Source organism: Rhinatrema bivittatum, chromosome 1 (assembly GCF_901001135.1).
Source record: "Rhinatrema bivittatum chromosome 1, aRhiBiv1.1, whole genome shotgun sequence".
Taxonomy (NCBI): domain Eukaryota; kingdom Metazoa; phylum Chordata; class Amphibia; order Gymnophiona; family Rhinatrematidae; genus Rhinatrema; species Rhinatrema bivittatum.
Window position 1 is genome coordinate 116,636,245 of NC_042615.1, and position 14,217 is coordinate 116,650,461.

At 41.0% G+C, this 14,217-nt stretch overlaps 1 protein-coding gene across 2 annotated transcripts in view; it reads left to right on the top strand.

The window, feature by feature from the left end:
• SNX25 (sorting nexin 25) overlaps window positions 1-14,217 on the top strand; it is a 421,458-nt gene that overhangs the window by 369,783 nt on the left and 37,458 nt on the right. Inside the window, exon 16 of one of the 2 annotated variants that reach the window (XM_029586797.1) lies at window positions 9,066-9,132. The exons of the other annotated variant lie outside the window; for it this stretch is intronic. Within the exon in view, the coding sequence (XP_029442657.1) occupies window positions 9,066-9,132 (67 nt within the window). The remainder of the gene's footprint in view (window positions 1-9,065; window positions 9,133-14,217) is intronic. 2 annotated transcript variants of the gene reach the window in all.

Here is a 14,217-nt window from a genome sequence, read left to right on the forward strand (position 1 = left end):
ACTGCATGAATGTTAAGTTAGCTGGTATTTTGTATAACAAGGGTGGCCAATTCCAATCCTGAAGAGCTACAAACAATGAAATATGTGCTCCCATTTGAAAGCAAAATAAAATTCAAAACCCTCTGCTTCATCTGTAAGTCCCTGAGTATCTCTATCAACTTCTTTTCCACTACACTTCCATTAGAGAACTCCAGTCCTCCCAAATGACTTTTCTCTCCTCTCCTCCAGCTTCAGCTAGACTTCTTGCCTTCAGTTGTGCTCCAAAAATCTGGAACAAGGTACCTTTACCCTTACGTCTTGAGCCATGTTCCCTCACTTTCAGGAAAAAAGCTAAGGCATGGTTCTTTGGTCATACATTCCCTTACAGTCTCTTTGGTAGAGACACTCAATCTTTCTACTTGAACCATTAAGTAATATTTAGTAACATAGTAATGATAGCAAAGACCAAATGGTCCATCCAGTCTGCCCAGCAAGTTGCTCATACAGGTTACCACTATGCCTTAAGGGAAATAACTGCCACTCTGTGCATATTACTCCCATGCCTTCTGTCAAAGATAGTAACAGCTGTTCCATGCAGATTATGTCCATGCCTTCTGTTAAGGTAGTATCTGCCACTCTATGCAGATTATCCCTATGCACCTTTCTCTTCATTTCCAACATCTAGCCTCTAGGGATCCTCAGTGTTTATCCCATGCCCTTTTGAATCCATTTATTGTTTTCATTCTTTTCAAGTCCTCCAGGTGGGTATTCCAAGCATCCACCACTCTCTCTGTGAAGAAATATTTCCTGATGTTGGTCTGAATCATCCCCCCTGGAGTTTCATTTCATGACCCCCTAGTTCTACAGTTTCCTTTCCAACAGAAAAGGTTCAAAGTTCGTGCAACCTATTTGTTCTTGAAGGTTTGACGTACCCTTTTCAGTATTTGTGATGTCATAGTTCATGTCTTGTATATGCAGAATGTACTTCTTCCTTTTTCCAATAAAAATTATGCACAAAAAAAACTTTACAGTAATGGAAGGTCTTTATCATATTTCCCCTGCGCCTCCTCTCCTTCATGGTATATATATATTTAGATCCTTCAGTCTCTCCTCATAAGTATTCCTATACAGACCCCACACCATTTTGGTTACCCTTCTCTGGACTGCTTCCATTCTGTCTGTATCCTTTTTGAGATACGGGCTCCAGAACTGAACACAGAACTCGCCAAGGACCCGTACAAGGACATCACCACGTTTTTCTTTCTGATTATACTGGGGAACACAATTTTCATTGAGTTATATCTGACACTTGTTTTTGACTAACTTTTGACATCTGAATCCAAAAATGACCCCAGTTTTTCTCTATCACGTCAACTTTTTAAGGTACAGGATACCCTCCCTTTGCCCAAAATCATACAAAATGTACATACAAAGGAAATAAAAGAAATTACCTGAAGATACTGTATTTAGTTATTTTATTCATACAAAGGCTATATATTGTTCCTGTAAGTCAAATTGTGTACAAGTAGTAAAGATCTTCTACCAAACACATAAAGTAAAAATTTACGCTTCTAGCTTTTCCAGCAGTGTTCAATCTGTGGACAATCTTGCCTGATGCTCCAACAATAGTCAGCCATCATATGTACATCCCATCTACCCTGATACCATGCCTCCATGACCTTCAAATCTTGGTGGACTCATTAACCTTGCTCATCACTGACTGCAGCAAGGTTTTTCGGGAAGTCAGCAGGATGGTTTTGCAAAAAATGCACCTTGATGCTCATGTTGCAACGAAGCATTTTGAAACTCTCCAAGAATTTCTGGACAATTTCGGTGTAATTCTGTGCTCGTGTATTTCCAAGAAAGTTCTTGACAAGGTTTTTGAATGACAACCAAGCATTCTTTTGGAGTTCTGACATTGTCCCAATGAAATGTTCATCATTAATGAGCTGCCGAATCTGTGGACCGTCAAACACACCGGCCTTTATCTTTTCAAACGACAGGCTAGGAAATGTCAAAATGAGATACTTGAAACAGTCTCCTTCAGTTGGCAAAGCTGTAACAAATTGCTTCATGAGTCCCAGTTTTATGTTTTAAGTTATCGCAGTTTGCGATAATACCTATGCGAAGTGCTAAGACAGCGCACTTTGCGATAAACAGCCTATTACCATAAAACACGCCCCTTTTCCCATCTCATGCGATATTTGGTGCATTTTGATAAATCCAGGCCTAGGATAGGCTGTAGAGAAAACATTTGACATGATAGAAGAAAACTAACTGCAGTTTTGGAATCAGTATGCCTATTTAAGTCTAAAACAGCTGAAAAATCGAACTCAACAGGAATTATGTTAAAAAATTGTTCCCCAGTGTTGTTCATCTCTCTATGCAGCCCAGCATCCTTCTGGCTTTAGCTATCACCTTGTCACACTGCTTTGCTGCCTTCAGATCACCAGACACTATCACCTCAAGGTCCCTTTCCTGGTCCGTGCGCATTAGTCTTTCACTCCCCCCCCCCCCCCCCCCCCCCCCCCCACCCCACCCCAATATCACATACAGCTCTTTTGGATTACTGCACCCCAGATTCATGACTTTGTACTTCCTGGCTTTGAATCCCAGCTGACAAAACCTCAACCACTCTTCAATCTTTCTTAAATCACTTTTCATTCTCTCTACTTCTTCAGGCAAGTGTCCACTCTGTTGCAGGTCTTAGCATCCTTCACAAAAAATAAACTTTACCTTCTATCCTTTCTGCAGTATCACTCACAAAATATTGAACAGAACCGGTCCCAAAACAGATTCTTGTGGCAGTCCACTTAATACTGTTCTCTCTTCAGAGTAGGTTCCATGTACCATTACCAGTTAACCAGTTTGTAATCCCCTCCATGACTTTGGCACCCACTTCCAAGCTTCTCATTTTATTCATGAGCCTCCTACGTGGGATATTACCAAATATTCTACTGAAGCAAGGACTATAAGCAGAGCCCCTGGTTTCCCGTGGCAGTGTTTTCAAGATTCTGCAGCAATTATGTGGCAAATTTGCATAATTTTGCATAAAGTTTAATGCCTCAGATTATGCAAAAAAATTCATTTTTTTATTGAATACCATTCATATTTGTTTTTAAACAATATTTAAACTATATACAAATAAAAAATGTAGCAAATACAAAAATCGATAATTTATCAAATTAAAACATCAGTTAAGTTTGTAACTTTGTCAATTGTTTTGACTTGAAATAGTGCAACAATACTTTTTATGTTTTCTTGAGAAAGTCCTGTCATCTTTATTAGTATATGAACTTGTGTTTGCTGAAAATAGCCTTAGTAGTAGCAGTTTGTCATGCTGTTAATTACACAGAAAGATGTGTGCACGTATGGGGCCGATGCGATAAAGTGTGCACCCAGGCTAGCGCATGCAGATGGACGCACATTTTGGATGCATTAACTAGTGCAGGATGCAGTAAGGAGTTTAGCACGTCCAAAACGCGCGCCCTAACAAATGGGAACCTGAGAGTGTCCGTCAGATGTTAATTGCATGTAATGTAATGAGGACATTAGCTAATACCCCCAATGCAGTAAAGCGCTGGGTGCCCAACCCAAACTTTTCAAGCGGCAAATTTAACTCCAACCTCTGAGGTGGAGTAAAGTCAGCTTGCAGTCAAGGGCTAATGAAAAACATTAAAAAAAAAAAAAATAGGTTCTCTGTGTTCTGATAAGTGTGTCCTCCCCCTTAATATCATTTTGACACTTTAATTTACTGCTTTTGATGGAGAAAAATAATTGTATATCACTTCATTAAAAAAAAAAAACTTTTCTTACCACCACACAATTTGGGAGTCCATAGCAAGGGACGCCTAATGCGTTGCTGAAGTGAATTATAGCAAAAAAAAAAAAAATAAGCAGCAGGATCAAAACACACGTGTAATTTGAGCACCCATTGCAATAAACTGTTGAGCACTATGGATGCTCAATTCTTCATTAGCATGCCCTTTTTAACACTGCCTCTCATTTAAACATTGCATTGGGTGCCCAGGGTATGTGGCTGTGTGTGCGTTATGAAAACAGGCAGTTAATACGAGTGCCTATTTTCAGCGTGCATCTTACTGCATCGGCCCCTTATTGGGCACATGGTAAATGATACAAAAAAGGGTAGAATTAAGCCAAGTTGAAACTCATCAGTAGAGAAGTTCTAGTCATCAGGGTTTCTGTGAATTGAAATTAATGCCCCCCCTCTGCCAACTGCGAGACACCAGCAGTTGCAGACTTCCAAAACACATCCAGGTCTTTGTAGCTGATGTATGATTGGCTACATATACAGGTGCAAGAACCTTTGTATAAAGATGAAATTCTTCTCTAGGAACATCACTCCATCCAGGAATTATACCAGAATCATCTGTCATTTCACAAAGATCTGGGAGCTTTCAGAGATCAAACATTTTAACTGTTTTCTTTGCCCATTTCAACTTCACCTCCCCAAAGGGGGAGGGCCTGGAGAGGTGAGAGAGAGAGCTGAAACTGAAGGCAGGCAGGCAGGCTCCCTGCAGCTTTGTTTAAAAGATTGAATTAAGTTGTGTTTAAGCTTTCAAGAATGTTGATTCTGTGGCAGATTGTAAAATATGGGGTAACAAGCTAGTAATGCAGTTTCTCCTAGATCTCACTATGGGGGGAGGAGGCAAGGAGGCAGAGTTTATCGGTGGCCATTTTCATTACTGGCAGACGGCCGGTTATGAAAACAGACATCAAGTTCACCGGCGTCAGTTTTCTTAACTCGGCGGTCTGCTGAGTTATTTTATTTTTTTAACTTTAAAAAAGAAGTACAGAAAAGCAGTTTTTTCTGCTTTTCTGTACTTCTTTTCAATGCGCTCAGCTATTAACGCCTGCTCCAGGCAGGCATTAATATCTGAGCGATAAATGTGCGTCTGAGACGCGCATTTATCTTTTTGCATTTGGCGTGAATGAGTAATAGCCTTATTCACATGCATTTGCATGTCATGAGCGCTATCTCATTCACTCCACGTGGGATGTGCCTGCTAATCCCCCCTATTGCATTAGGGGGTGGATTAGTGCCTATTTATCCCACGTCCGACTGCGGGTTATACAGTATGCCCTCCTACATTTGTTTTGATTAGGAGAGAAGCACTTGTTCTGCTGTTTTGTTGCATGGGGAATTGTATGTAGAGAACTGTATTTAATAAGGTTCATAAGATTTGTTGTGATATCTCATACCACAAAACTGAAGTTATAATCTTATTTTCAGACTAAACATCAAACATTTTAACACTTATTTTCATCTTTGTCCACATGATCTATTTTTTTTTTTTGTACGAGGATTTGAAATAACCCCATCTGCTGCTGCTTCCCCATTTCCTGCACAAGTCCTTTTCTTTTCCCAGCTTCCCTAACACATGGCTCTTCTAAATAAAGAATGTCTACCATGGGTAGCACTGGACACTGCAGTTACCAAAACAGCAGCAGCCAACCCCAGCCCAATTCATATTTAGCTAAGTTTAGAGAGGCATGTTAGTTTTAAGGTCGTTGTCGTTGTCATTCCCCCCCCCCCCCCCCCCCCCCAATTTAGTCTCTTAACCAAGAGGGATTTTGACTCATGGCCTTTTCTCTTTCTCTCTCTGCCTGCAGGAGCCAGGTCTTAGGCTTGAGACACTAGTGTTTGCTGTCAGAGGGCTACCTTTGGTGCATGATCACACAGAAATAGTACATGATGGCGAGCAATGTACAGTTGCCAATTTTGTAACTCAAAAATACTGGACAGTTTCCATTCTGAACAGAAAAAAATGGGCATTTTTTTTTATCCAAATGGAGGTGCTTTTATAATGGATTGTTGGCAGCCCTAGGGAAAAGTACTGTTTTGCACCATATAGGAGGGGGATCTTGGGATTATAATAGTTGGCCAGTGTGACAAAGCAATGGGGGAAAGCCATTGAAATGCAGAGTTATGTAGGAAGAAGTATAAGCTATGGGAATAATACCTCTGCAGAAATTGAGTCTGTCTAGATCAGGAGTCAGCAAACTGGAAGGAGGATTCCCCTTGCTTGGGGGGTGTTTCATGCTGGCTGCCCAATCGGGGAAGAAAAAAGAATGGCTATGTTGAGTCTTAGTGCAGTGGAGGAACTGCAAGCTTAGGAGGGGAGGGAGCTGCCAGAACATGGTGACACTATGGTAAGCATGCCGCAGCTTAACCATGCATCCCTTTCAGTGGGCCAAGGAGAGGAGCTGCTTCTGCTGTTGTGAGATCAGGTGGGGAAACACTTACTCTGTGATAAATTCTTCCATCCCTTAACTATGGACACTGTATAAAGTAGGACACTGTATAAAGTATGGACACTGTATAAAGTCCATAGTTAAGGGATGGACAGACTTCCATCCCTTAACTATGGACACTGTATAAAGTACTACTTTTAAGAATCTGCAACTGGACTATTATCTGTGAGCTCAAAAATTCACTTTTAAAAAAAAAATAAATAAATAAAAAAAATAAAAAATTCACTTTATTTCATATATATATTAGGCATTGCCTATATTTATATTTATTGCTACGTTAAATAGTTATACTTCTTATATAAAATATTATATTTCTTTATTTATTACCAGTTAAAATATTATCACTTTATTTAGCACTATGTTAAATTGTCAACCAGTTATACTGTTCCATATGTTATACGGTTCCATGTAAAGCTCCGCTATCTGTTGAGCAGTTCTTCGTTTTATGTAAACCGGAGTGATTTGTAGTCTCTACTAGAACTTCGGTATATAAAAATTAAAAATAAATAAATAAATAAATAAAACTGGGCATGGGAGCAGCCCCTGCGGTGTTCCACAACCCAGGAAGAGCTGCTACCCTCAGGCCTCAGCCCAGGGAGGGGTTCCTGTTGCTGCCTGGTCCCCTACCTGGGGAGAGAGATCACAGCTGTTGCCCACCCAAGAAAATGAGATAAGGGAGTGGAATGGGCGGAGAGGCTAGAGGGCATTGGGGGGGGGGGGGGGGAGGGAGAATAATGGCAAAAAATGTAAAAATGTTAACTAAGTAAATAAAAACTAAGAAAAACAGAAAATTAGTGAAAACAGTAGAAAAGCAAAAACATAAAGTTGAGCAGGATGGGACAGTGTTTTTCTTAGCTCCTATAAAATATTGACTGGCACCTAAGTTTTAGGAAAAACTTTCCAGCCCTTACCATTTAGGGTGACTAATTGCCCTGCTTTCGACCGGACTGCCCTGCTTTCGAACCTGTGGTACAGTGTCCGGTTACAAGGGTAACCAGATACTGTAAAACCCGGTCAGCCTGGCAGTGCTCCAATCACCTGCCTGCTTTTAGGGCTCGGTTTGACTCTCCTCCTCCTCTGCCTCTCCCACAGCTGTGCCACACTTGTTGCTACTTCACGCTGGCCTCCTGGGAGTCGCAGAGGAAGAGGAGAGTTGAACTGAGCCCCAAAGACAGGCAGGAAGATTCTGCTTAGGAAAAAAAATTCAATGCTCGATTTAAAAGGGAGAAAACGGGAGGCAGCTGCAGCCATTCCCTCACACCCCCACACTCCCAAGTGTCTGATGCCGCTCCATGGAAAGTCGGCAACCCTATTACCATTGTGGTGTGTGGTCTGTGGGTCTGGGTCTGACTGGGTGTGGAGTACGCGTCTGTGTTTATCTGATGTGCTATGGTGTGTCTGCCTTTCTATCTGTGCCTGTCTGTGGTCTGTCTGTCTTCTGTCAAGGAATGGTATGTCTGTTTTTTCTGTCTAGATGTGGTATGCCTTTGTCTCTGCCTGTCTGGATCTTTAATTTCTGTCTCTGTGTTTGAGTGTCTGTGTGAGCTTACTCCTTTAGCAACTTGAAGAGAAACAAGACGGGGGCTTAGCCACTGGTTGGCAGTGTAGCTGTCTGGTGGATACTCTTCATATACAGTATATGTGAGTATGTGTATGTGGTTCTATCTGTCGATAGACAGATACTTAAATATATATAAGTAACCCATCCTGGCGGTCTGCAATCAACCTCATGAATGGAAGAGGGCCGTAGATCAAAAGGTTTTCTCAGTATTGGGTACACTTCTGGAGGCTGAATCTCCAAAAGGATAGACACAGCATAGAGTGAGGCTACCAAAATAGTGCCATAGATCATCTGAGGTAAGACTTAGGGGGGTCCCTTTGAGAATCGCTTGCCCTCCTTCTGCTACAGGGAAAAGGCTTGATGCTGGGGGCAGGCCAGGCCTTGACCAATGAGGGGTATGCACAGAGAATTTGTTTTGAATTTGACTCGGCAGTTCCTTCTTGCTCCTTGGGGCCTAAATTTGGTGGAACCAGGGCTGGGATCCTGGTGCTAGGAACATTCATTTGCAGCTATTTCGGGATTTTTTTTCTCCTTATTTCATATATTTTCCCCCTGCCGCCTTCTGCCAGCATGGAACTTAGACTTGCATTGGCAGTGATGTTCCTGGGCTATTGGGTGCAGGCTCGATGGCCTTGTGGTTTTTAATCTGCTGTTGTGTTCTATACTCCTAACACCAGACAGTCTTTCTCCTGCCTCAAACGTGTTAACTCACGTTTGAGGCAGGAGAAAGACTGTCTGGTGTTAGGAGCCTTGGGCACTTGCTAATCGTCTTTGATTGTTTATAGACATGCTAGGATACAAAAATGAAAATATAAATACAATTTGACTCTGATTGTGTGCGCAGAATGTATGGTTCCAAAAAGATAAGAAGTCATAATTTTGTTACCATATTTTCCAGGAAGGGTAATTTGCTGATATCTTAACTTTTGTACACATTTTTATAATTTAGGTTTATTTCTTATTCTCCCCATCCCCAGGGATCCCATCAATTTCACTAGGACTTTTGCCTGAATCAAGCATGGCTGCTGAGTGCTTCAGATCTAGTTGTACTATTTACCTTTTAATCTTTAATATAACTCTGTGAGTTCCACCCTTCCCCTAATTAACTGGATATTGTAACCTAATAGGATAAAACGAGTTAGTAATAATACGTCATATTTATTCAGCATCCTGGTATTGTGCAGAAGCAACAAGAATGTCATATTTATATGTTCACCATAAAAAAGTTGACTTTTTAATTTATTTTTAGTGTTTAAATGGGTCAGAAAAACACTAATTGCCTTGGTGCAGGTTACTTTTGGAAGAACCATCAACAAGTAAGTAGCATTTTATTATTTTAAGTTGAATAACAATTGAAAAAAAAAATACTGAAAACTGAATGAAACTGCTTAAATTAGTTTGTAGTTAATATTCTGCTGCTAACCTGTCATCTTTGCTATTGCCTCACTTAAAAGAAAATATTTGTGGACACAGTTTTAAAATAGCTTATAATATAACACCACCAGTAGCTTCATTGAAAACACCATTTTGGAAATTCAACAGACTAGGCAAATTACTTTCCATTCCAGTGGCCATGGATATTAGTGCTCTCTCTACAAACATCCCTCCAAAGGTCAGCATTGCTGCCTACCAGAAATTCGTGATACGATTGTAACCAAACTATTGAAATTCAGTTTGACGCACAACTTTTTCTTTCAACGATAGATAGACCTTTATTAAAAGTTATGGAGGCCACAGGGTGGGTACGAATAACACCACACTATGCCATCCTCTTTATAGTCAACTTAAGAGGACTTTCTCAATCAGCAACTGCAGAAACTTCCAGTACATTAAACTGATGCATTTTTAATCCGGACAGAAGATGAACACTTAATTCTGCAATTAACCAACTTCGCCTCTCCATAAACCTCACCTTGCAACTACTACACTACTAAGTCAACTTTTTGGATATCTCTAGAAAAGAAGATTGCCAAATAGAAACGATCTATGAAAAAATACCAGGTATACTCCTATCTCAACCACCCAAATATAACTATAATCTGTAGTCAGACCAACTGACTCTATAAAATTTGTTCAGGTAGCAATAAGAGATGTGAGCAGATAGACTCCATGGTCCATCCAGTTTGCTTGTTTGTAGGTAGTTACTTTGCCTCCATAAACCATACTTGATCTCTGATCATCTCCTTCCTGCCATAGCCCTGTCACTAAGGTCCATTTGTGTTAATCCCAAGCCGTTTTGAATTCTGTCACAGTTATGGCTCCTGTTCACTTCTGCTGGAAGCCTCTTCCAGATATCCACTACCCTTTCATTGGAGAAATATTTTCTCATGTAACCTTTTGAGCCTCCCTATCTTTCTCCTCATATGACCTCTTGTTTTTGAACATCTGAATCTATGCAAAATCTGTTGGAGCCTTACTGAAACCTGTAAGATATTTGAAAGTGATCCTACTTCTGCTTCCACCTTATCAAAGTCTTTTTATAAATATAGTTGCCAGAATTGGACAATACACAAGCAGGTAATACTAAATCCATCTTCCTTCTTTATGCAATGAAGCATGCTATAAGCCTTCCCAACTGCTTTCTCTTACTGACTGGCTACCTTAATAGCATTAGAAATTATGAAGATGCCACACACCTGGTTCTCTTTCTGTTTGGTGCTGCTAGTTTTTTGCCTTCCCAAATGTATGTGACCCTTTTACAGAGTTTCCCAAACTGAGAGTCATGACCCCCAAATGGGGTATTTATCTTAGCTGGAGTCATAAGTGCCTTAAACAGCAGTGCTTTTCAGGCATCAGCAATAGCATTAGTTATTGAAGTTAACATATAAGGCCTATTAGCCAGCATGTACTTACAAACCCTGCAGCAGCCCCAATCTTATGTGAGTTTGTGGTAACAGGAAGTAGTGCACCCTGCTTTTTTTGGCAAATGTCTGGCTCATGGCCAGCCATGAGGGGCAGGTACACACAGGCTGAGAGTTGCCGCTGCCTCTATCCTCACCCACTGCTAAACCTACCCAAGAGAAAAATGTTGCCCCTGTCATCAGCCTGCCTTCTCTTTCCACCAGTTATCGATTGTTGGATTGGGACACAAAGGAAAATGTTGCCGCTGACCCTGGCCAGGGGGATATTTGAAAGAGATGATGCTTGAAGGGAGTGATTAGATGCAGGAAGGGTTTGAGGGTTGGATTAGCCAGCAGAGGTTTCAAAAGGGGGATCAGCTGGAGAGGATGTGTGGGTAGGGAGGGAAGGCTGGGTGTGGAGGGTGTGAGGAACAATGATAAAAGATGGGACATGATAAAAAGACTGGAGAGGAGGAGCTGAGGCTGGGAGGTGAGAGAGGGGATAGTCCATGAGAGTGAAGAGGGATGGGGGTGGAAGGGAGGAGATGATAGATGGGATTAGCTGGGAGGATGCAAAAAGGACTGGAGGGGGGTGAGTGGATAGGCTGGGGTGTTAGGAGGAGCTAGGAGATGCAATGGGTCATTTGATGGGAGGGGGGTTAAGTGAGTTGAGGCTGCGAGAAAAGATCAGTTGGAGAGGGTGGAGGATGAGGGGGATCAACTGGAGTGCAGGGAGAGTGAGAGGGGAATAACGGTTGGAAGAGGGCTTCCCCCTGCTAATTTGTTTTGCTGATCTGGGATGGGGTGAACCTCAAAGGAAAGAAAGTATGGGACAGAGGTGGAAGAAGAGGTTGAAACCTACGGGAGAGGGAGAGCAGCAGTCCAATGCCACTGCTGCCTATTGTGCGAGATAACTTCCATGACAGAGAACAGCGACTGAGGGGAAAGCCAGTTCTCAGTCAGGGCAAGGAGATGAAGAGTATGAGAGAGAAAGAAGTCATAAATATAAGCAAGCTTCTTGGAAACAGAGTGGGCATTCCACAGGGAGCACAAGAAAGGAAAAGAAGAGGGAGGTAAAAAGAAGATAGTGATAAGACTGGAGGGGTAAAGTTTTGATGTGCACTGATGAGATGAAAGTTGCCTTGGAGGGCCAGGATTGGGATTGATATTCCTGGCTGAGAGAGGGAGAAGGAGCAGGAAATACATAGCAGTGTGATGAAAGCAACAAGGATGAGATGCTGTTTGAGCATAGAGATGTTTACATAAGAGGATGAAAACTTAGATGTTCAAGAGCAGTGAACAATGCAGATGACAGAATGGCAGGTGAGATAAAGAAGATGGACTTGGTGTTAGTAGTGGTTTGCAGCAAGGACTAAGATTGGGGAGGATTAGCATCAGGAAGAGAAAATGTGGGGAAGGCATAGGAAATAGAGACCTGCAACCTCCCCAGTACCTGTCCAGCTGCTCGAGGAATGCGGAGTGGGATCAACTCAGGTCTGAGGTGGGTTGTGGTGACCACCAAGGCAGCTGGGAGAAGTATGCAGTTGTACTGTAACCTCCCCAGTTGACTAGTATTGGTTACAATCTCCTGTCAGATCCCATAAAGTAGATGTATTTCATATTACTCATGCCCAGGGATAGCACTATCTGTTTTTATTGTTCCTGGCTAATCGTGTTATAGACCTTCCTCCAGGAACCTGTTCAAACCTTTTTTAAACCCCACTATGCTAGTTGCCTTAGCCACATCCTCTGGCAACAGATTCTACAGCTTGATTGTGCGCGGAGTGTGAAAGTACTTTCTACGATTTGTTTTATATCCACTGATTGTTAGTTTCATAGAGTGTCTTTATTTTACTGTTTTTGAAAGGGTAAATAACCTTTCCTTGTTTACCTGTTCCACCCGACATATGTTTATAAACTTCTGACATGTTCCCCTCTCAGCCATCTCTCTTCCAAGTTAAAGATTCCTAGCCTGCATAACCTGTCGTCACAGAAGAGCTGTTCCATCCCCTTTATCGCTTTTGTCACCCTTCTCTGAATCTTTTCTAGTTTTGCTTTGTCTTTTTGAAGATGGGGTGACCAGAACAGCACACAATACTCAAGGAGTGGGTTGCGCCATGGCTTGATACAGAGAGACAATATGATATTTTTTGTTTTAATGTGCATTTCTTTTTGGATCATTTCTAACAGTCCGCTTTGACTGCTGTTGCAGTAGGGAGTCACCACCTTTTTCCTTGGTGACTCCCAATACAGAATCCAGCATTATGTACCTGTAGTTGGCAACATTTTTTCCCATTTTGCACTTTTCCGTTAAATTTCATCTGCCATTCAGTTGCCCACTATCCTAGTCTCACAAGGTCCCTCTACAGTACCTCACAATTGCTGCTGTTTTAACAACTTTGAATACTTTTGTGTCATCTGCAAATTTAATCTCCTCACTTGTTGCTCCCTTTTCCAGATCATTTATGAATGTTAAAGCACAGGTCCCAGTACCCCACTCCTTGTGGTACTCCACTAATGACCTTTCTCCATTTGGAAAGTAGACCATTTAGTCATGTAATTTGTTCCTCATTTCTTTAATCCGTTACAAATCCATAATAGGACACTGCCTCCTATCTCATGAATTTTTAATTTCTTGAGTTTCTTATGGGAAACTGTTAAATGCCTTCTGAAAGTCCAAATATAGTATATCAACTCACCTTTATCTACTTATATCTAAGTGATTGGCAAGGCAAGATTTCCCTTTGTGAAAACCATCTTGACTCTTCTCCTTTAAGCTATGTCTGTATAGCTACTGATTTTGTTTTTAAGAATAGTTTCTACCATTTTGTCTAGCAGCAATGCCAGGCTCACCAGTCTACAATCTGCCTGATCACCCCTGAACCCTTTTTAAAAATCAGCATTATGTTGGCCATCCTCCAGTCCTTGGGTATTTTAGATGTTTTAAATGATAAATTATAAATTACTAGCAATAAATTTGCAATTTCATGTTTGGGTTCTTTTCGGACTCAGGGGTGGATTCCATCCAGTCCTGGTGATTTGTTACTCTTTAATTTGTCAATTTGCGCTCTTATGTCCTACATTATCACATATATTTATTTTGGTTACTGAGAATCATCACCATTATTCCTGTGTAGTAGTTTGAGGTTAAGATCAGAGTGCCAAATAGAATTGAACACTATTTTAAATTCAAGAAGCATGCAAATATTTTCCTCAAGGAAGGTTTTCTTTTACATGCATGTCAGTTGATGATGTAAGTTAAGGATGTGCATTCATTAATTTTTCTGTATTTAGTGCATTAATATTTTTAAATTTCCATTAAATGAAAACTAATATTTAATGACTAAGAAAAAAAATGAAAGGAATTAAAAAAAAAATTCTAAATGAAAACAAAATCAACAAAAATTTTTCAATTATACACCCATAGTCAATAGCTCAGTTCTCGGGGAGGAATTCAATTTGTCTTCCAATTCTACACAGTTTGTATCATTTTGCACCCTCCTGCTCTTCTCTTAATCCTTTGCTACAACCTCTGTTTCTTATTCCTCTATGTACTGCTTT